The sequence below is a fragment of the Macaca fascicularis genome, chromosome 3 (genome assembly GCF_037993035.2).
Source record: "Macaca fascicularis isolate 582-1 chromosome 3, T2T-MFA8v1.1".
NCBI lineage: Eukaryota > Metazoa > Chordata > Mammalia > Primates > Cercopithecidae > Macaca > Macaca fascicularis.
The window spans coordinates 146,776,639-146,797,098 of record NC_088377.1 but is presented as its reverse complement, the minus strand read 5'-3'; the positions used below and the strand labels follow the sequence as shown (position 1 = coordinate 146,797,098).

General features: G+C 39.0%; 1 protein-coding gene across 13 annotated transcripts in view; it reads left to right on the top strand.

The window, feature by feature from the left end:
• The window catches only part of SRPK2 (SRSF protein kinase 2), a 290,349-nt gene that overhangs the window by 120,503 nt on the left and 149,386 nt on the right, over nt 1-20,460 (top strand). For 7 of the 13 annotated variants that reach the window (XM_065541063.2, XM_045387522.3, XM_045387521.3 and 4 more), the window contains one exon: nt 7,870-7,933. The exons of 4 other annotated variants lie outside the window; for them this stretch is intronic. In XM_065541063.2, the coding sequence (XP_065397135.1) occupies nt 7,870-7,933 (64 nt within the window). Of the gene's footprint in view, nt 1-7,688; nt 7,934-8,434; nt 8,532-20,460 lie in introns of those variants that run through there. 2 more of the 13 variants (XM_015447290.4, XM_015447285.4) reach the window with 2 other exon arrangements.

Genomic DNA, 20,460 nt, shown 5'->3' with positions numbered 1-20,460 from the left:
TCAGCTTCCCAAGTAGCTCGGACTACAGCCATGTGTCACAACGCCTGGCTTTTTTTTTTTTTTTTTTTTTCGTATTTTTATTAGAGATGGGGCTTCACCGTGTTTGCCAGGCTGGTCTCGAACTGCTGACCTCAGGTGATATCCCAAAGTGCTGGGATTACAGTTGTGAGCCACTGCCCCTGGCCTCATTTTTGCAAATTAAGGGCTTTGTTATGTATTCTCTTTCAGTCTCTAATAATCAGATAATTATCTTTTTTTTTTGAAACAGAGTCTCACTCACCCAGGCTGGAGTGCAGTGGCATGATCTCAGCTCACTGCAACCTCTGCCTCCGGCTCAAGCTATTTTCCTGCCTCAGCCTCCCTAGTAGCTGGAATTATAGGCATGCTCTACCACACCTGGCTACTTTTTGTATTTTTAATAGAGACGGGGTTTCACTTTGTTGGCCAGGCTGGTTTCGAACTCCTGATCTCCAGTGATCTGCCTGCCTCAGCCTCCCAAAGTGCAGGGATTACAGGCATGAGCCCCACCGCGCCCAGCCTCAAATAATTATTCTTGAGGCACTTAGCATGTTATTGTCCTTGTTGATTTTTCTCTTCATTTACAAACCTCATAAACTTCTCCTCTATCCTCATTTATCAATGATTTTGCCTGGAACTCTAGAATTTCTTTAGTATTTTCTGTCAACTTTGTCACTTTTTTCATCTTTTGCAGATTTTAAGTTTTCACTTGGCCCTAGATTTGTATTTTATTGAATTGTTAGACTGTGTGATTATTAATGAGCGTGACAAAGGATTTTGATGGGTGGGGATAAAAGTTAGTGATAATTGGGGATAGTTTTTTGAATGCTCAGTTTACCAATGATGATTTTTATGTTTGCAGAATTTCTGCTTTTCTGTGAATTCTTATAATAGAGGACTTCAGTAATGAACACTGGGATAGCACTCCCTTTTAAGGCTAAACTGGCCTTAGCAGATGTTGGTCAGTTAATCATCCACCCTCCTAGATTACGCAGAGGAATTGCTTTATTCTTGCACCTTTGTGAACATTCCCTTATGAGTCAGTCAGTTTTGAGTCAGGACCTCAATACGTGGCTTCAGATAGTAGTATCAGAAATTGGCACCTGAGCCAGAAAAGCCTCTGCGGGCCTTTTGCATTTCAGTGAGAAGTCTCTTAAAAATACTAAGTTGGAGACACCAAGAAGGGCTCTGTAAGCATGTATCCCGAGGCAGTAGAATGTGTAAACATGTGAAATAGAAGAAGCAGTTAATTGGCAGTGGCAGGAGAAGTAGAATTAGGATGGGAGAAGTGTTGAAACCCCAGAATAGTGGAGCATTAAAGTGGAGAACTATCCCACTGAACACCTGGAAGTATTGATTTGGGAGCTGCTCTGACTTCTGAAGAAGCGTGTGGTTTTGAGGCCTGCTGAGGCATTTTCCTCTTAACTTCTAGGTATATTCTTGCAGTATTAACCTGTCATTTCAGGCAACCTTAACTACTCAGGAGGCTGAGGTGGGAAGATTGCTTGAGCCCAGGAGTTTGAGACCCCAGTGAGCTATAGTTGCACCATTGCACTTCGGCTTCGGTGACAGAGCAAGACTCTGTCCCTTAAAAAAAAAAAAAAACTTCCTTATGTACACCCCAAACAAAATTAAGTTTGTGGATGATTATGTAAAGAATTTGGCAAGTGAAAGGAAGCTTATTAAATTTGCCAGAATTATTCCCATGGAAAAAGGACGTAGCTCTAAGAATTTAGGTAGAATAATCTGCCCAGTTATTATGTCTTTTTAAATTTCCACTTCACGTAAGTCAGAGTCCTCATGCTCAGGTTTAGTGATCTGAATGACAAAGGAGCATATCATGCCCACAGCTTCCGTGTGTTCTTATGCTCCCCTCACTCCTAGGATTCTAGGTAGATTCAGGATGGCTCCATTTTTCTCCTAGGATGTCTCTATCTTTGAAGCACCACCCCTATGGGACGTCATTCTGAGTAGAGTTACTGGTAATCTGCTGCTCCTCATCAGGGTTCCAGGGGCTTGGCTTAATGCTGGACTGATAGCCCTTAGTGTTCCAGGAGCCTTAAACTTCTAGTGTGTTACAGCGTAGACAGGTGAAGCATTAGAGCTACTAGGCCATTAACTGAAGAGTTAAAAACTGTTCATCTTCATAAGGAGTTTGAGTATCTTTTAAGGTGTGAGTAAAAACGAGAATAAAAGAGTTATGAGGAAGATCCGTAGGTTTGATCAAGAGAATGAATAGGGAAATCACAGTGAATTGTTGGCTTTGAGGGATGTATATAAGGGGATGAATAAGAAGAGTATCATGCCCCAAATGATTAGTTGTTTTAATCAGGAAAGCTGATTAATAAGGATGATTTGAATTGATTGAAGATATAAGAAAATAGCATTTTAAAAACTGATTTAAAATAAGGTTGAAATGTCCTACTGTTACCAAAATGCCAGGGGTCTGGTGTAGGTCCTGCTGCTCTCCACACAGAAAGTGAATCACTGGCTGGGCACGGTGGCTCATGCCTGTAATCCCAGCACTTTGGGAGGCCGAGGCAGGTGGATCACTTGAGGTCAGTTTCTGTGTTTATCCAAAAGAACAGCCTATGGGACTATTGGGTGGGTTTTACTATTTGGGTTGTTGAGGTTCTTGGAAATTTTACTGTAGGTCTCAGCAACAGTAATCTTCTGGAGAGGATGAAGAATGTGATTGCCTCCAGTAGTTTACCTTCTTGCCCGTTAAATTTCCCCTTTATAAATTCATGTGGTTCAGCTATTATATGATCTCTGAGGATCAGTCTAGTTCTAAAATTGCTTGGATCTTTGATTAAGTGTATCTGGAGATGTATATTTAAGAATAAATTGACGTAGCTCAGTTGTAACTAACATTAGATTGACTGTAACGGGCTGAGAAGATTATGAAGGTGTCAACAACCAGTGTCTGACATGCCAGGCTGTCTGAATTGAACAGTCAGGTGCCTGTCCTTAGGGAAGCAATGGTCTCATGGGGACTGAAACAAGTAATTTATGTATTTTAGTAATTTGGTAATGCAAATATAGAGACGTAGAGGAGGTGAACTTAATTCTGGGAAGGTGTTTGTGTGGAGGGAACATTTGGGACTGGGATTAGAAAAGTGAGTTGGGTAGCTGGGAGTGGTGGTGCCCACCTGTAATCCCAGCTACTTGTGGGGCTGAGGCAGGAGAATCATTTGAACTTGGGAGGCAGAGGTTGCAGTGAGCTGAGATTCCACCACTACACTCCACTCTGGGTGACAGAATGAGACTCTGTCTCCAAAAAAAAAAAAAAAAAAAAAAGCGAGTTGGGTGTGCAAGGGAGACAACAGTGGCATTCTAGGGAGAGGAAACCGTATACGACTTAGTGGCATGAACAAGCATGGCATGCCTGGGGAGCCACATAGAGTAGAACTCAGTATTTCCAGAGCATATGATATAAAAAAGGGAGAATGGAGGGAAAGGTATTTCTTTTTCTTTTCTTTTCTTTCTTTTTTTTTTTTTTTGAGACGGAGTCTCTCTCTGTCACCCAGGCTGGAGTACAGTGGCACGATCTTGGCTCACTGCAGCCTCCACCTCCCAGGTTCATGCCATTCTCCTGCCTCAGCCTCCTGAGTAGCTGGGACTACAGGCACCCGCCACTGTGCCCGGCTAATTTTTTTTTATTTTTAGTAGAGACGAAGTTTCACCGTGTTAGCCAGGATGGTCTTGATCTCCTGACCTTCGTGATCCGCCTGCCTCGGCCTCCCAAAGTGCTGGGATTACAGGTGTGAGCCACTGTGCCTGGCCGGGAAGGATACTTCAGATGAGATTGGGGAAACTAGCCTGGGATCCCTGAAACATTTGAGGTTTGGTAAGGCAATGGCATTGCTGTTCACTGAGATCAGGAGTATAAAATAAGACATTAGGTTTATAAGTTCATGGGTTCAATTTTAGACATTGCATTCAAGCCATGCAGCAACTGTCTAGGTGAAAATGTCAAGTAGGGGTTGGAGGATATGTGGTTCTGGGTTGTAGGAGAGAATATTGGGCTGGAAGCTAAGATACAGTTATCATCAATGCCCTGTAGTTCTTGATGGTGAGGGTGTATGTAGATAGAAGGGTCAGTGAGTGAAAAGAGGGTCCTTGTAGGTATCACCAGCATTTAAGGGCTTGCATGGAATATAACGGTCTTGCAAAGTACCCAGAGTTAGGAGGAGAAAGCAAATGTAAAAGCATTAAAAAAAGCCACAAAAACTTATGTCCTCCTATAATGTTATTTAGCAGTTAAAAAACAAAATTATGACTAAAAATAAAGCAACTATAATTTAAAATGTTTATTCAAACTACACAGGAACTGCTTGCCTATTTTCTGTGTGAAATAAGCAAGTGTGGTCTTAAGGTGGGAGTAGGGCAGATGGTAAAGGATTGATTAAAGGCTGAGATGTAGAAGGAGCTGTTGAGTGTACTGTCAAGCATTTTCAGATTACATCCATAGGGAATACAACTATTAAATAAACAGGTTGATGGATTTTTTTGCACTCATTGGTCTAAATGTATACATGGAGACAGTGGGTGCTGCTTTGGAAGAAGCAAGAAGTGGTAAGCAAGGGAGTCATTTTAGAATTGTGAGGATGCGTCATTTTAAAATGACAAGAGAGTCATTTTAAAATCTGACTTGTAAAAGCAGACTGGATTTCTATATCAATTCATAGAACAAAATAAATTCTGGAAGTTTCTAAGATTTACATGCAAATACTATTATAAAGCATATTAGAGGAAAATTGGATGAAAATTTTAAAAACTTTCGTGTGAGGAACACGTTTCTAAGTTTATCAGGAAGACCAGAATTTAACAAGTAAAAGATTGGTTGATTTCATTACAGAAAAATAAAGTGTATAGGGTCCCAGATACTACCCTGGAAGTAATTGAAAAAAATTCCAAAACAACTGACTGATTGAGGGGGAAAGTGTTTGCAGTGTGTGTAAGAAGGTGTCCTGAGCATGGTCAAGGGAACGGATGGCTCAAGAGGTGGACGTTCAAGAGTCTGTGGATTGAGGAGCCTGGAGTCCATAGCCAGGTCTTTTGTAATAAGTCATGTCAGTATGGAAATCCAGGTACCCCCGATTATGGCAGATGTTGTGGTGGAATGGAAATCAGTTGAATGGCTTCTGGAATTCTTCACGAACGTGGGGAATTACCAGACCTATGGATGATATGGACAGGGAGGAGTTGATGGTAGCATAGATGGAATATGTGGGCCTAAAAGGATACAGTATCAGAGTGTTAACGTTCCTTGATTTCTGAGTCCTTCTGAAGCTATGAACAAATCTGAAGGTTTAGAGATAAGGTGAAAATGAAGTTAGAAACCTTTTCATGTATTATTAGAATCCTCTTTGGTTGGAGCTTCCAGTGTCACCAGAGTATGGTTTATAGCTTGAACTTTTCTTTCCAGTGTTTACAAGATAGGCATTAACTTCATTAGAGCTGTGTAATTTAATCTTGGCCTTTTTCATCTTAAGTGCATTGATTTACATCGGTATACTGAAGTGTGAACTTTTTGTTGTTTTGGAATAAAAACTTGCCATGATGAAGATGGATTCAAGTGTAATCTCTTTTCTGAAGCAGCGAGTTAATACATGGAACACAATTCTCTAGAAAGGGAGGCTGAGATACAGATTAAAGTTAAGTTCCCACCTGCAGTAACACTACAGTGATAAAAAGGGGGATGTTGAGGTTGATGAGAAGAAGGAGAAGGTGGATTTAAACTATGGAAAAACCATTTAACATTGGACAGGCCTCGTATCCTTCATTAACTCATTCAGTAAATAATCATTGAGAGATGAGGCAGGGAAGGCTCACCACATCCCAGGCACAATCTACTTTACTTTTATGGGTTATTTCATTAAATCCTCGCCACAGCCTTTCAGATATATGTTATTATCCTCATTTTACAGGAGAGGAGATAGAGGCTTTAGAGAGTTTAAGTAATTTCCCCAAGGTCATATAGCTATTAAAAATGGCAGAGGAGGCCTGGTACGGTGGTTCACACCTGTAATCCCAGCAATTTGGGAGGCTGAGGTGGGTGGATCATCTGAGGTCAGGAGTTCAAGACCAGCCTGACCAACATGGTGAAACCCTGTCTCTACTAAAAAGACAAAAAATTAGCTGGGTGTGGTGGTGGGCGGCGCCTGTAATCCCAGCTACTCTGGAGGCTGAGACAGGAGAATCGCTGGAACCCGAGAGGCGGAGGTTGCAGTGAGCCGAGATTGTGCCATTGCACTCTAGTCTGGGCAAAGAGCGAAACTCCATTTAAAAAAAAAAAAGAGGCAGAGGAGCCTCTTCCTAAATCCAAGGCAGAGTCTGAGTTTCTAACACCCTGCTCCTTCCAAAACAAGGGGAGGGGCCCTGCTGAGGGCTCACGGTGGTGCCACGTGCCTGATCCTCAAGGTGAGTCTCAGCACCACCCCACCTATAGGCGCTGTGCTCTCCTCTCCCAGTGGCTAGGCAGCTTGGCTACAGCCTATGATAGATTCTGCTCTCTCATCAGCTATTCATGCCGCTTTTACAATGCTTATTGAAGTTATAAGCTTAAAAATTTGGGGAAATTCCTTATTTTAACAACACTGAGAGGATATTTCTGTACAGGTCCATTGTATTTTATAAAACTAATTTTTATTTTTTCTTTTACATCTTCTCATATTCAACTTTGATTTATATAGTCAACATTTTAAAAAATTAAAATTTGCTTTACTGCTTTAAATAAAAAAAAAACTATTGAGGTCTATTTTGAAATCCTGATACTGTTGAAAACATTTTATTGGCACTACTTTATTTTTAATATGTGAACTTTTTATTATGAAAGCACACTTCAGTTTTAAAAATCCAGTTGGAAATACTTGTTAGGGGTAGGAAAACATCTTTACACATGAAATAGTCTGGGTAATAGGATCATGTCAGTTTTATTAACTTAAAATTATGTGCTTTTGAGTCAGTCGTTGATGTTTTAAAGGAAACGTATTAGATTGTCTCATTATCTTTCCCCTCTCTTATTTTCACCCTTCCTTCCCTTTTAGTCTATTACCTCCCTTCCAAATCAGTATCAGCAATTATCTTTTAATTAAGTTGAACTGGCGCTTACATTCCTGTTTTAGATGTGTATTGTCAATCCTTTCCTAAAAGGACAAGTATATTATCCCTACTCGGTAAATGGGTGTTGCTGTTCACTTATACTGTACTGCTAAGGAGGAGGGGAAAATTAAGGTATAAAATAAAAAGTCTCTTTCTAGAGGAGTTAGGGACACTAGATGTTAAATGTGTCTGTAATTAAACACAATCAAGAAATTAAAGGTTAAACATTTTGAAATCTATACATTGGGGTTCTGGTTTAATATTTCATTCTTAAGTGACAAAAATGATTCACTGAGCCATATTTTTTAGGGCTAGTGAAATAGAAACAGCCAAGGGTTGCATATCTGTTTATTACAGCCTGTGACGTGAATACCCAGGCTTCTCAAATGATCTAGTATATTTAATTCAGATGTTCAAAATGTCTTGTTTGTATTTTATTTTGCTAAATTGAAAATCATCTTGTAGAGCCATGCTAGTTCTACCTTAAAAAAGAAAACACCCCTCTGCTTTAAAGAAATGGTACTTCCTGCTTTCATAAACAGTCATGTGCATAGTTTAGCAAGGCCTGATGCCTCTGGAGCTTTTTCCCTTTATAGCACCATTGAATCCCAGTCCTAACAGAAGTACTGCGAATCTTGTGGCCTCATTCTGAACAAAAGGGATTAGAGAAGAAAAATCTCTTGATATAAGGCTTGAAAGCAAGGGCAGGCAATCTTGGTTGTGAATATTTTCTGATTTTTCCAGAAATCAAGCAGAAGATTGAGCTGCTGATGTCAGTTAACTCTGAGAAGTCGTCCTCTTCAGAAAGGTACAGCTACATCTCTTGCATGAACAATTAATGGTGTAGCATTGCTAAGAAACAAACCAGGACATATATATATTTTTTTTTCTTGTCAAGTTTGCTATATAACGTATTGTCCTGCATGCTGGTATTGTGCTGTATTGAAGATGTGTATTTGGGCAAGCTGTTCTGCTTTTGCAAAGGGTGATTGATTTTTTAAAGAAAAATTGTAAAGCCTAATCAGCTGCAGCATGCACACCATAACACAGCAGACCGCTGGTTCATGTGTGACAGCTGTTGAAGGCTTTAAAAATAATTTAGCTAAAAAGCAAAAAAGAAAATCTTGCTTTTTGAAAGGGAAATACTGTGAGGTTTTCTTCCTACATTTTGAGGTTGCTGCTTTACAGAATTACGAAGGTTATTTGTAAAATGTAGGTTAAAAATACTTGATTTGGGGTTGTAATACATATTTATTCTTATATGGTAAGGGAGTGCCATTTGTAAATAGCTTAGGAATTGCAAACCCACAGATTAGTCACATTCTGAAAGAGAGATATGATGCTTCTTCAAGTCTGTGCTAGGAAATGGAACAGTCACTGCATGCAGTAATGGTTCATGCCTGCAGGTAAGGACAAAATGACTCAGAAGTATTTTTAAAGCAATTATTTTATCTGTCAATCATGTGATTATATCTGTAAAGAGATATTTCATTAAAATGACTGTTTTGCCTTATAAAAAGCATTAAGATATTTTTATCTGAAATCAGAAATAAGGCTATAGTTGCCTATTTTGATATGCAAATATTGTGTTCAGTTCTGTTTACCAAAATTGTGTATACTACATAATGTCTTAAATTGAGGTTCTTGGGCATACAGTTGATGCTTACCTTTCTCTTGGTTACCTAGTAGGTTATACTTAATATTGATCTTTTATACTTAAGGTATATGTTGATTTATCTTTTTCTAGGGTTAGTTTGCAGGGTTATCTTTTTTGTTCATAGATGTAATATTTAGAAAAAAATGGAGAAATAATGTGGTAGTTAAAGAATGATACAGAAAAAATACAAAAAAATATGAGTTGAAGAACCTACCATGGTAAAATGGATTTATTTAAAGTATGCTAGTATATGAAGGACATAATCTGATGTAAAATTATTTTAAATTGATTTATTAGTATAATCGGGGGAAAAGCTTCTGGCTATAACTTAGGGCATCACAAATAAAAACGATGTTACTGCTTTTGTTAGAGACTGAAAGTAGAAGATTTTAGGACTGCCAGTGTTTATTTTTGTGTGGCTTCTAACTTCTGGTTTGTGGCTAGCCATCTGATCTTAAGCATTCTGTTTGCTGAAATGAGAAACAGTCTTCAGCCTTGTGAACATTCTGCCAGTAAAATGGTGGTGATGGGAAGGGGAGAAGAGGGTGGTGTGCATAGTGAACAAGCTAGGTGTCAGCTGTAATGTTAGTTTTGTACTAGGAAGAGCACACTTAATGAGATGACAGTAATAATTACGTTACCTTTTTGGAGTATCACAAATTCTTTACTGATAAATTGAGAGTTGGACAGAGTGGCTGAATATTATTGAGAAACAAATTAGGAGTGGATGAGGTTTTCTGGCTAAAATACATTCTGTGAGGAAAGGTACTCTAAGATATTTTGGTGATTTTTATTTACTTACCTACACTCTGGTGGTTATTTTATTTACTTACCTACACTCTGGTGGTTATTTGAAGGAAAGGGAGGACGCACGTGGTCATAATGTTAAAGTTTAGAAATCAGCCACTATTGCTTATAACTTCATACACAGTTTTACCAGAGATATAGTTTATGTATTATTATTTCATGGCCATTGTGCTATCCTGACTTAATGATTGATAAATGTAGCTTGTAAATCAGACAACACTTTGCAAACATGGAAGCTGTTTGATTAATGTAGATATATTAAAACAAGAAGATACTCTCCCTCAGCCCTACTTTTTATTAAAAGTCATATAGTAATGAACAGTGAAATCATTTGCCTTTTTAATTTGTTTGGAGGAACTGGAAAAATAAGAATCTGAAGTTTAACAAGAATTTATGGCTTGTAACAGTATATCCCATCCAGGAATTAATACCTTATAATATCATGTAGCATTATCATTACATTCTTCAATTGCTTGTTCACCAGTCCAGCTAAGAATTTTAAGAATTTTTGCTTTCACTTAAAAAAAAAAAATTAAAGTTAATGGTTTGAAGCATGGTGCTCTAAATCTTAGAGATACTTGGAATTTGCATATAGTCAGTGTTCCCATCTATCTACTGGTAGAAAAGATGAAGAAATCTGACTTCTTTCTTTAGTGGGGGAGAAACTGCTTGATTGTAAACAAACCAAAAGTTATTGTTTACCACCACTGATTTTGTTCCTGCAGTATAGAATGATCTTTTGATAATTCAGAAAACTGGGTAGAGAAAAGTACCTCTAAATACAAAATATAAATGCAAAAATGCTGATGTGATTATTTCTAGTAATTTTTCATCTCATTTGTATCCTTCCAAAAGAACTACTAGTCTTGCAAGAGCTTAGTATTGGTTGAATTGTTTTTGTTCAATTTTGTAAAATGGGAAAAGCAAAACAACCTAATTTATTTTTGTAGAATCTTAAGAGTCCTTCATTGAAAAATACACATACGATTTGAAGTAAGATTATAATGTAATTTGAAGGTTGTTTGGGGGGATAAATTGGAAAATATTGTTATCCTAATAGATCTCAATAACACCTTGAAATCTAAAATTATGTTTTTACCTTGAATGGAACAGTGGAGGTCTGTAGAATGCCATTTTATAGGGGAGTTATGGAGTACTTCTGTTCTGAATGGCTGACTCCTAAGAACAAAACTATCAGGGTTACAAAAAATTAGTTTATTTTTTGGTTGTGTTTTGTGTTTTGAAGAGAGAGAAAAAAATTCAGCATACCCATTTTAAAAGTTAAGAGCAGAGAATGCTATTGAATGAATTTTTTAAAAAATGCCTAATGATGAATAAAAAATGATGTATGTAATAGTTAAGAGGAAGATGTTTGCTGCAAGACAGTACCCTCTGGAGATTTTAGGGGTAAATCCTACTACAAGTATATTCATTTTTTTGAGTGCCTGTTGAATGAATGAATGAATTCATCTTGAATATACTAGAGTCGGTGCTAGACACATTTTTACTCCCTTGTTTATTCCTATTTACAGTAATAAATGTGAATATCTGATTTAAAAAAAAACTAGGTTTTCAAGTTCTTGTTTCTTCATTTTTCCCTTTCTTAGCTAGAGCACTTATGGGATTTATGGGGTAATGTGTGTGGGGGAGAGTAGTAGTAGTAATAACCATAATAGCTAAAAAGGTATAGTACAATTGTCCCTTGGTGTCCAAGGGGGATTGGTTCCAAGACCCCCGTAGATGCCAAAATCCACAGATGCTCAAGTCCTTCATGTAAAATGGTGTAGTATTTGCACATAACCTGTGTGCTTCCTCCCATATGTTTAAAAACATCTCTAGATTACTTACAATACCTAATACAATGAAAACACTCTGTAAATAGTTGTTATATTATAGTTTAAACAATTTGTATTATTGTTGTATTTTATTTTTTATTGTTTTATATCCCAAATGTTTTTGATCTGTAGTGGGTTGAATCTGTGGATGTGGAGGGCTGACTCTAATCATTTATTGAACAGTCTAGATACCAGTTCTGAGTGCTTTATAGGTGGAGAGAGGGAGGAGAAAGAGAGAGAGGGAAGGAGTGTGTGTGTTGTGTGGAGAAGGAATGGTTATTGGGAAAACTCTTTAATAAATCATCCCAGAATAATCCTGGGTGAACAGAAGGTACTTTACTGTACTATCATTTTTGTCAAACTATATTGCTATTTCTTCAGGGAACTCATGTAAAAAAATTGTATGATTCTTAATCAGTAAAGAAATTTGAGCCCAGAGTGGTCAGAGCTGATTTCCAGTCTGTCTAGGGTAAACCCAAGTAGGGCTGAGGAGTTTGTGAGATGAGGAGATCTGAGAAGCTGAGACTGTGTTCATATATAGCATTGCCCACATCTGTTGTTGTTAAGTGTGAGTGGATGTTGTTTTAATTAATAAACTTCACAATGAACTAAAAATTAATAACTCATAACAGTGTTATATAGGTTTGCATTTTCTCAGGGAACAGGTACTGAAAGGATAATTTTTTTTGGCATGTTTGTGGGTTTTTGATGTATTTTAGTGTTTAAAGGGAAGTCTTTATACTTGTAGCTCAGTAGATAAGAACTCCTAGCCTAGATCCTTAACATTCCAGTTAGCTAGCAAATACTGAATTCACAAATTGTAGCTGTCTTGTACAGGAGAGGAGAGAAACGGAGAGGGAGAGAGTGTTAGAGTAATATTTATGTTGTGGCCTATACTCTACCAATGCTGAATAAAAAGGATTGGTGAGAATTGATAGAGATTGTGTGTTGTCTCTTCTCCAATATAAGGGCATTTCAAATCCATAAAGAACCCAGGCTGTTTTTGTGTATGTATTTTAATTGTTCTCTTCTTATTTTGGTGCCTCTTATGCAAAGGTGAAAATGATATATAGTGATGTGTGGATGCAGAGAGCAAAAAGATATACCTGAAAAAAATAAGGAGAAAGGAAGGGAGAACATTCAAAAGTGAGGAAGGTACCAGAGGAAGAGAGAAAGAAGTAAAAAGGATCCTGGACCAAGATATCTTTGATTTGCTCTTAAGTTGATATATTTTCTTTTATGATGTGTGGTGGACTAAGAGCAGTTATAGGAGGAGAACCAAAGGGTCTTTCTTCATTGTTTCCCCCTCCTCCTCCCGTTGCAATGCAAAGACTAGGACAAACATTTGTTGGTAACTATTTTTCCCTTTTCCAATCCCTGCTCTGCCACTGTTGGCTTTCTTTCTCTCCTTGTAGAGATGTACTTGTTCCCGAATGAGGTGACATAGTGGTTGATTGTGTTGTCTTCTCATCGCTCAATTCTTTAATTTTTATTAGTATTTTTAATGAAGATACATATATGGGATAGTACACAGATCGTAGATCTTTATGAAAAACAATTTATTGAAACTTTTTTTTTTCAGGTTGTGTGTGTGTGTGTGTGTGTGTGTGTGTGTGTGTGTTGTGCCTAAGAAATCTTTGCCAGGCCTGGATTCACTAATATTTTCTGCTAGATTGACTTTTAGGAGTTATAGGATCTTAACATTTAAGTCTGTGATTCATTTGGGGTTTTAGTATTAAGGTAAATACTGAGATTCGGTTTTTTGCATATGGCAATTCAGTTGTGTCTGTTTTTGAACATTATATAAATGGAAACCCTCTGGATATGCTTTTGGTCTGTTTTCTTCTGGTGTTACCGATGTGAGGTTCATCCATGTTGTTGTGTGTAGTTGTAATTGATTCAGTCTCATGTCTGTGCAGTATTCATGAATATACCTCAGTTCATTCATTCTGTTAATGAGCATTTGGGAGGCTTACAGTTTGTGGTTATTAGGGATAGTGCTGCTATGAGCATTTCTTTTTCTTTTTGAAATGGAGTTTCGCTCTTTTGCCCAGGCGGGAGTGAAGCGGAGCGATCTCAGCTCACTGCAACCTCCGCCTCTCGGGTTCAAGCAATTTTCCTGCCTCAGCCTCCAGAGTAGCTGGGATTACAGGCCTGCACCACCACGCCTGGCTAATTTTTGTATTTTTAGTAGAGACGGGGTTTTGCCATGTTAGCCAGGCTGGTCTCGAACTCCTGACCTCAGGTGATCCACCCACCTCAGCCTCCCAAAGTGCTAGGATTACAGATGTGAGCCACCTTGCCCAGCCTGCTGTGAGCATTTCTATACATGCCTTTTGGTTAGTGAAGCTTGCATGCATTTGTTTAATATATTCCTAGAAGTGCAGTTGCTGAGTTTTAGTGGATATTGTCAGTTTTCCAAAGTGAAGGTACCACTCTCTACTTCTACCAACTGTGTATGCTCCGGGTTCTTTTCAATTTGGTATTGTATATATTTTTTTCCTTTGCTTCCTTTCTCTCCTTTTCTCCCTTCCTTTTTCCTTGTTAGCATTCTGGTGGCTCTACCAGTGTTAGCCAGAGTTTGCACCATTTTGAGGAGGATTAGGCGCAGAAACTGGACTATTTCGGAACATCAGCGCTCATGAGGGGGAACAGAATTAGAAGTATATAGCAGTAAGCGACCCTAGGGTGGTGGTGTTGGAGACACTGCTTTCCCACGGACTGATGATAGTCTTGTAACTGGATTCTGGAGGCCGTGGGTATTAACATTAGTTTTCAGACTTGGTTTCAGTAGCAAAACCTTTCTTTCATCAAACCTTAATAGGAAGTTATCATGTAAAATACATAAAGAAGATGCTTGGTTTGGGAGCTGGGGAATGTAAATCAGAGCCGCAGTTTTTGATGCTTAGCCATCTCCCTTGGAGCCACTTCCTCGAGCTCCAGTCCTCTTTACTTCAAGCCCTTGAGGTAGGTAGGCCACCTTAGGTCTGACCAAGAAATGATGACATTTTGATAAGTTTTAAGCTGTTTCTAGTCTCTAAAATGTATGTATCATATACCTAAATAAAAGTGTAGTGTTAGTTTCCAGTAAGAGACTGGACAGTGTTCTGATCTGGTTTTCTGTTGGCCATTATTTATTTGGTCTAGATGTAGTAGTTTCTACATTATTTTGTAATCAGTTTTGTTTCTGTTTACTGATGCTTCTTTGGAGGGCTGCTTACATTACAGCCAGAGCAAACCTTTCAGAACACAAATCTGATCAGGTAGGTCATTCCATGTTTAAAACCTTTCAACTGTCTTCCCCTTGTGCTTGGGAGTTCAGAAAAAAAAAACTACCTCGGTCAGTGAGTACCTCTTTTCTCTGTCCTCGTCTCCCTCTCCAGCCTTGTCTCATATATCTCTTCCTTTGGTCATGTCCTGGCTGTTTTGCTGTTCCCATCCCTCCTATCTCAAGGAAGCTCTGCCTGTATCAAATTACAGGACCATGTACTTCTCCTTTGTAGCATTTGTCACAGCTGCTGTTTGACAGTGGGGAGTATCAGTGACATTTGGTCTACTTACTGGCTTACTCACTGTTAACCCCACCTTATGATCTTATATATGGAAGTGCTTTCATCACAAAATGTCAACAAAACAAATAATGTTCATTTGCAGTTTACAAATTATGAGCTTTATAGGAAGACTTTATTGGTATGGGGAGTCATTTCTGTGGTATTGGCATAGATTAATAATCATAATCATAAGCTAATTTTGTTAACTTACAAACTGTCAAGGTTACAGGTCTTAGGTTTTTCTATTACCATAAAAGTGCACAGCTTATTGTTACATTTATTTTTCATTTAATATACAATGGAAATTAAATTTGGACACACCATCTCTGTGCCAAAATGGCAACATCAAAGCATAGTCATTTACATCCCCAATATTAGTATTTTGTGTATCACCTTGGTGTTTTTTGGTCACATTTGCACTCCACACTGTATTTTTTTTTTTTTTTTTTTTTTGGAGACAGAGTCTTGCTCTGTCGCCCAGGCTGGGGTGCAGTGGCCGGATCTCAGCTCACTGCAAGCTCCGCCTCCCGGGTTTAGACCATTCTCCTGCCTCAGCCTCCCGAGTAGCTGGGACTACAGGCGCCCGCCACCTTGCCCGGCTAGTTTTTTGTATTTTTTAGTAGAGACGGGGTTTCACCGTGTTAGTCAGGATGGTCTCGATCTCCTGACCTCGTGATCCGCCCGTCTCGGCCTCCCAAAGTGCTGGGATTACAGGCTTGAGCCACCGCGCCCGGCCTTTTTTTTTTTTTTAATTTCTAGGGTACATGTGCACAACGTGCAGGTGTGTTACATAGGTATACATGTGCCATATTGGTTTGCCGCACCCATCAACTCGTCATTTACATTAGGTATTTCTCCTAATGCTATCCCTCCCCCAGCCTCCCATCCCCTAACAGGCCCCAGTATGTGATGTTCCCTGCCCTGTGTCTTTGTGTTCTCGTTATTAAACTCCCACCTATGAGTGAGAACATGTGGTATTTGGTTTTCTATCCTTGTGATAGTTTGCTGAGAATGATGGTTTCTAGCTTCATCCACATCCCTGCAAAGGACATGAACTCATCCTTTTTTATGGCTGCATAGTATTCCATGGTGTATATGTGCCACATTTTCTTAATTTAGTCCATCATTGATGGACATTTGGGTTGGTTCCAAGTCTTTGCTATTGTAAATAAATAGTGCTGCAATAAACATACCTGTGCCTGTGTCTTTAGTGTAGCATGATTTATGATCCTTTGGGTATACACCCAGTAATGGGATCACTGGGTCAAATGGTTTTTCTAGTTCTAGATCCTTGAGAAATCGCCACACTGTCTTCCGCAATGGTTGAAATAATTTACACTCCCACCAACAGTGTAAAAGTGTTCCTGTTTCTCCACATCCTCTCCAGCACCTGTTGTTTCCCGACTTTTTAATGATCACCATTGTAACTGGTGTGAGATGGTATCTCATTGTGGTTTTGATTTGTATTTCTCTGATGACCGATGATGATGAACATTTTTTTCATATGTATGTTGGCTGCATAAATGTCTTCTTTTGAGAAGTGTCCATTCATATCCTTTGCCTACTTTTTGATGGGATTATTTGATTTTTTCTTGTAAATTTGTTTAAATTCTTTGTAGATTCTGGATATTGGCCCTTTGTCAGATGGGTAGATTGCAAAAGTTTTCTCCCATTCTATAGGTTGCCTTTTCACTCTGATGGTAGTTTCTTTTGTTCTGCAGAAGCTCTTCAGTTTAATTAGATCCCGTTTGCCTATTTTGGATTTTGTTGCCATTGCTTTTGGTGTTTTAGTTATGAAGTCTTTGCCCATGCCTGTGTCCTGAATGGTATTGCCTAGCTTTTCTTCTAGGGTTTTTATGGTGTTAGGTCCTACATTTAAGTCTTTAATCCATCTTGAGTTAATTTTTGTATATGGTCTAAGGAAGGGATCCAGTTTCAGCTTTCTACATATGGCTAGCCAGTTTTCCCAGCACCATTTATTAAATAGGGAATCCTTTCTCCTTTGCTTGTTTTTGTCAGGTTTGTCAAAGATCAGATGGTTGTAGATGTGTGGTGTTATTTCTGAGGCCTCTGATCTGTTCCATTGGTCTAGATAGCAGTTTTGGTACCAGTATCTTGCTGTTTTGGTTACCATAGCCTTGTGGTATAGTTTGAAGTCAGGTAATGTGATGCCTCCAGCGTTGTTCTTTTTGCTTAGGATTGTCGTGGCTACGTGGGCTCTTTTTTGGTTCCATATGAACTTTAAAGTAGTTTTTTCCAATTCTGTGAAGAAAGTCATTGTTAGCTTGATGCGGATGGCATTGAATCTATAAATCACCTTCGGCCATTTGGCTATTTTCACGATATTGACTCTTCCTATGTATGAGCATGGAATGTTCTTCTATTTGTTGGTATCCTCTTTTATTTCATTGAGCAGTGGTTTGTAGTTCTCCTTGAAGAGGTCCTTCACATCCCTTGTAAATTGGATTCCTAGGTATTTTATTCTCTTTGTAGTAACTGTGAATGGGAGTTCACTCATGATTTGGCTCTCCGTTTGTCTGTTTTTGGTGTATAGGAATGCTTGTGGTTTTTGCACGTTGATTTTGTATCCTGAGACTTTGCTGAAGTTGCTTATCATCTTAAGGAGATTTTGGGGTGAGACAATGGGGTTTTTTAAATATACAATCATGTCAACTGCAAACAGGGACAATTTGACTTCCTCTTTTCCTAATTGAATACCCTTTATTTCTTTCCCTTGCCCGATTGCCTTGGCCAGAACTTCCCACATTATGTTGTTTCAAGAGTGGGGAGAGAGGGCATCCTTGTCTTGTGCTGGTTTTCAAAGGGAACGCTTCCAGTTTTTGCCCATTCAGTATGATATTGGCTGTTGGTTTGTCATAAATAGGTCTCATTATTTTGAGATACGTTCCATCAATACCTAGTTTATTGAGCGTTTTTCGCATGAAGGACTGTTGAATTTTGTTGAAGGCCTTTTCTGTATCTATTGAGATAACCATGTGGTTTTTGTTGTTGGTTCTGTTTTTATGTGATGGGTTGCGTTTGTTGATTTGCATATGTTGAACCAGCCTTGCATCCCAGGGATGAAGTGGACTTGATTGCAGTGGATAAGCTTTTAATGTGCTGCTGGATTCGGTTTGCCAGTATTTTATTGAGGGTTTTCACATAGGTGTTCATCATGGATATTGGCCTAAAATTTGCTTTTTAAAATTGTGTCTCTACCAGGCTTTGGTATCAGGATGGTGTTGGCCTGATAAACATAAAACATGGTCATTTACAGCCCAGATATTAGTGTTTTGTGTATCACCTTGGTTTTTTTTGGGTCACATTTGCACTCCACACTGTACTTTTTTTTTTTTTTTTTTTTGGTGAGACAGAGTTTCGCTTTTGTTGCCCTGGCGGGAGTGCAATGGCATGATCTCGGCTCACTGCAACCTCTGCCTCCCGAGTTCAAGCGATTCTCCTGTCTCAGTCTCCCGAGTAGCTGAGATTACAGGCGCATGCCACCATGCCCAGCTAATTTTTGTATTTTTAATAGAGATGGGGTTTCATCATATTGGTCAGGCTGGTGTAGAACTCCGACTTCGTTATCCGCCAGCCTCCCCTGCCAAAGTGCTGGGATTACAGCTGTGAGCCCTTGCACCTGGCCTTATGTCATGCTTTTTTTTTTTTTTTTTTTTTTTTTTTTTTTTTTGGGAGACGGAGTCTTGCTCTGTCACCCAGGCTGGAGTGCAGTGACACGATCTCGGCTCACTGCAACTTCTGTCTCCTGGGTTCAAGCGATTCTCCTGCCTCCCCTTCCCAAGTAGCTTGGACTACAGGCGTGTGCCAGCATGCTTGGCTAATTTTTTGTATTTTTAGTAGAGATGGGGTTTTACTGTGTTAGGATGGTCTCGATCTCTTGACCTCGTGATCTGCCTGCCTCGGCCTCCCAAAGTGCTGGGATTACAGGTGTGAGCCACTGCGCCCAGCCATGCTTTTTTATTTTTAAATTTCTTAAAATAAATGTAAAACCTTTTAATGCTTTTTGAAGCTTAATTTTCTTTAAAAAGGAATCTTTATATCGCTACCAGAAATAGAGAACCTGTATCGTTTGCCTTAAAAAGAAATTACTATTAAGTCCTATCTAGATTCTGTTGTCTGATAAAGGCTCCAAGTCTGAGCCATATACTCTCTGTGTTTACAAGGGAAGTTCAATTGGCAAGTGTCATAAAGGGACATAAATAATGTGTTAGCACCAAAGTGAGACTTGTTCTCTTATACACCCAGATAGTTTGAAAGAACCCTGGAAAAGGAATAACTTCCTCAGTATTTGATTCAGTGTAATTCAATACCAGGTTTCAAGTATCCACTAAGATCATTTTGCATGGCAGCAGTGGCACTTCCCCTTCTCTTTGGGATCCTCTTCTCCTCCAGCAATGTAGATTATGATGAATTTATCAGGGAGGTTCTGAACAAATGCGAGCAGCTATTATAATAACAATAGCAACAATAAAAACTCTACTTTCAACAGTGATAGTGCAGATTCCTTTTGTAACAATCTTTTATGTACTGGGGCTGGAAGAAATTAAGACTAATTTTAGTAGATTATATTTGTTATCCATCCACCCAACATTTTTTCAGCAGCTACTATGCACTAGCCACTTAATGATTTGGAAATCAGGGAGCCACAAAGGCAGCACAGAAATGTAGGATATGTACAGAAAATCAGTGTACATACCTTGCATGGAAGACACATTCACGGATGACTGGCCCCTGGAATAACTTGTTTCTTGGATATGCAGTGCTAAGCACTCTCATGGACAACACTACAGTGAGTAGCCTTTGGCACTCCTTAGAAAGAATTGCACATAACTAATAATTGCATTTCTGGGAAACTTATTTTAAAAGATCAGAGGTGTGGTAAAGAGGTTACAAACACAGTTGCTTACCAAGAGTATGTCCAGTGAATGGCTGCAGCCAGTTGGGGAACACAGAAACTGGAGACGATGACACCATCTAGAGGTGGGTGCCGATCTTGCTGATTGCAGCCATGTATAAATACAGGGCAGGTTTTGCTGACTCTTGTGATTTTTTTAGTACAAGTTGAACATTTGGATTTTTATGTCAGATCTCTTCATTTTAAATGCTTGTGTGGCTGAGCACAGTGGCTCATTCCTGTAATCCCAGGGAGGCCAGAGTGGGAGGATTGCTTGAGGCCAGGAGTTCAAAACCAGTCCAAGCAACATACCAAGACCCCCATCTCTACAAGTAAATTTAAAAATAAGCTGGGCATGGTGATGTGTACCTGTAGTCCCAGCAATTCAGGAGGCTGCGGTGAGAGGATCACTTGAGCCTGGGAGTTTGAGGTTACAGTGAGCTGTGATTGTACCATTGCACTCCAGCCTGGGTGACAGAGTGAGACCCTGTCTCTAAAAATATATACATACGCACGTATATATATACATAATGGTGCAAGTTAGAAACAAAACAGAAACTCAAAACAGCC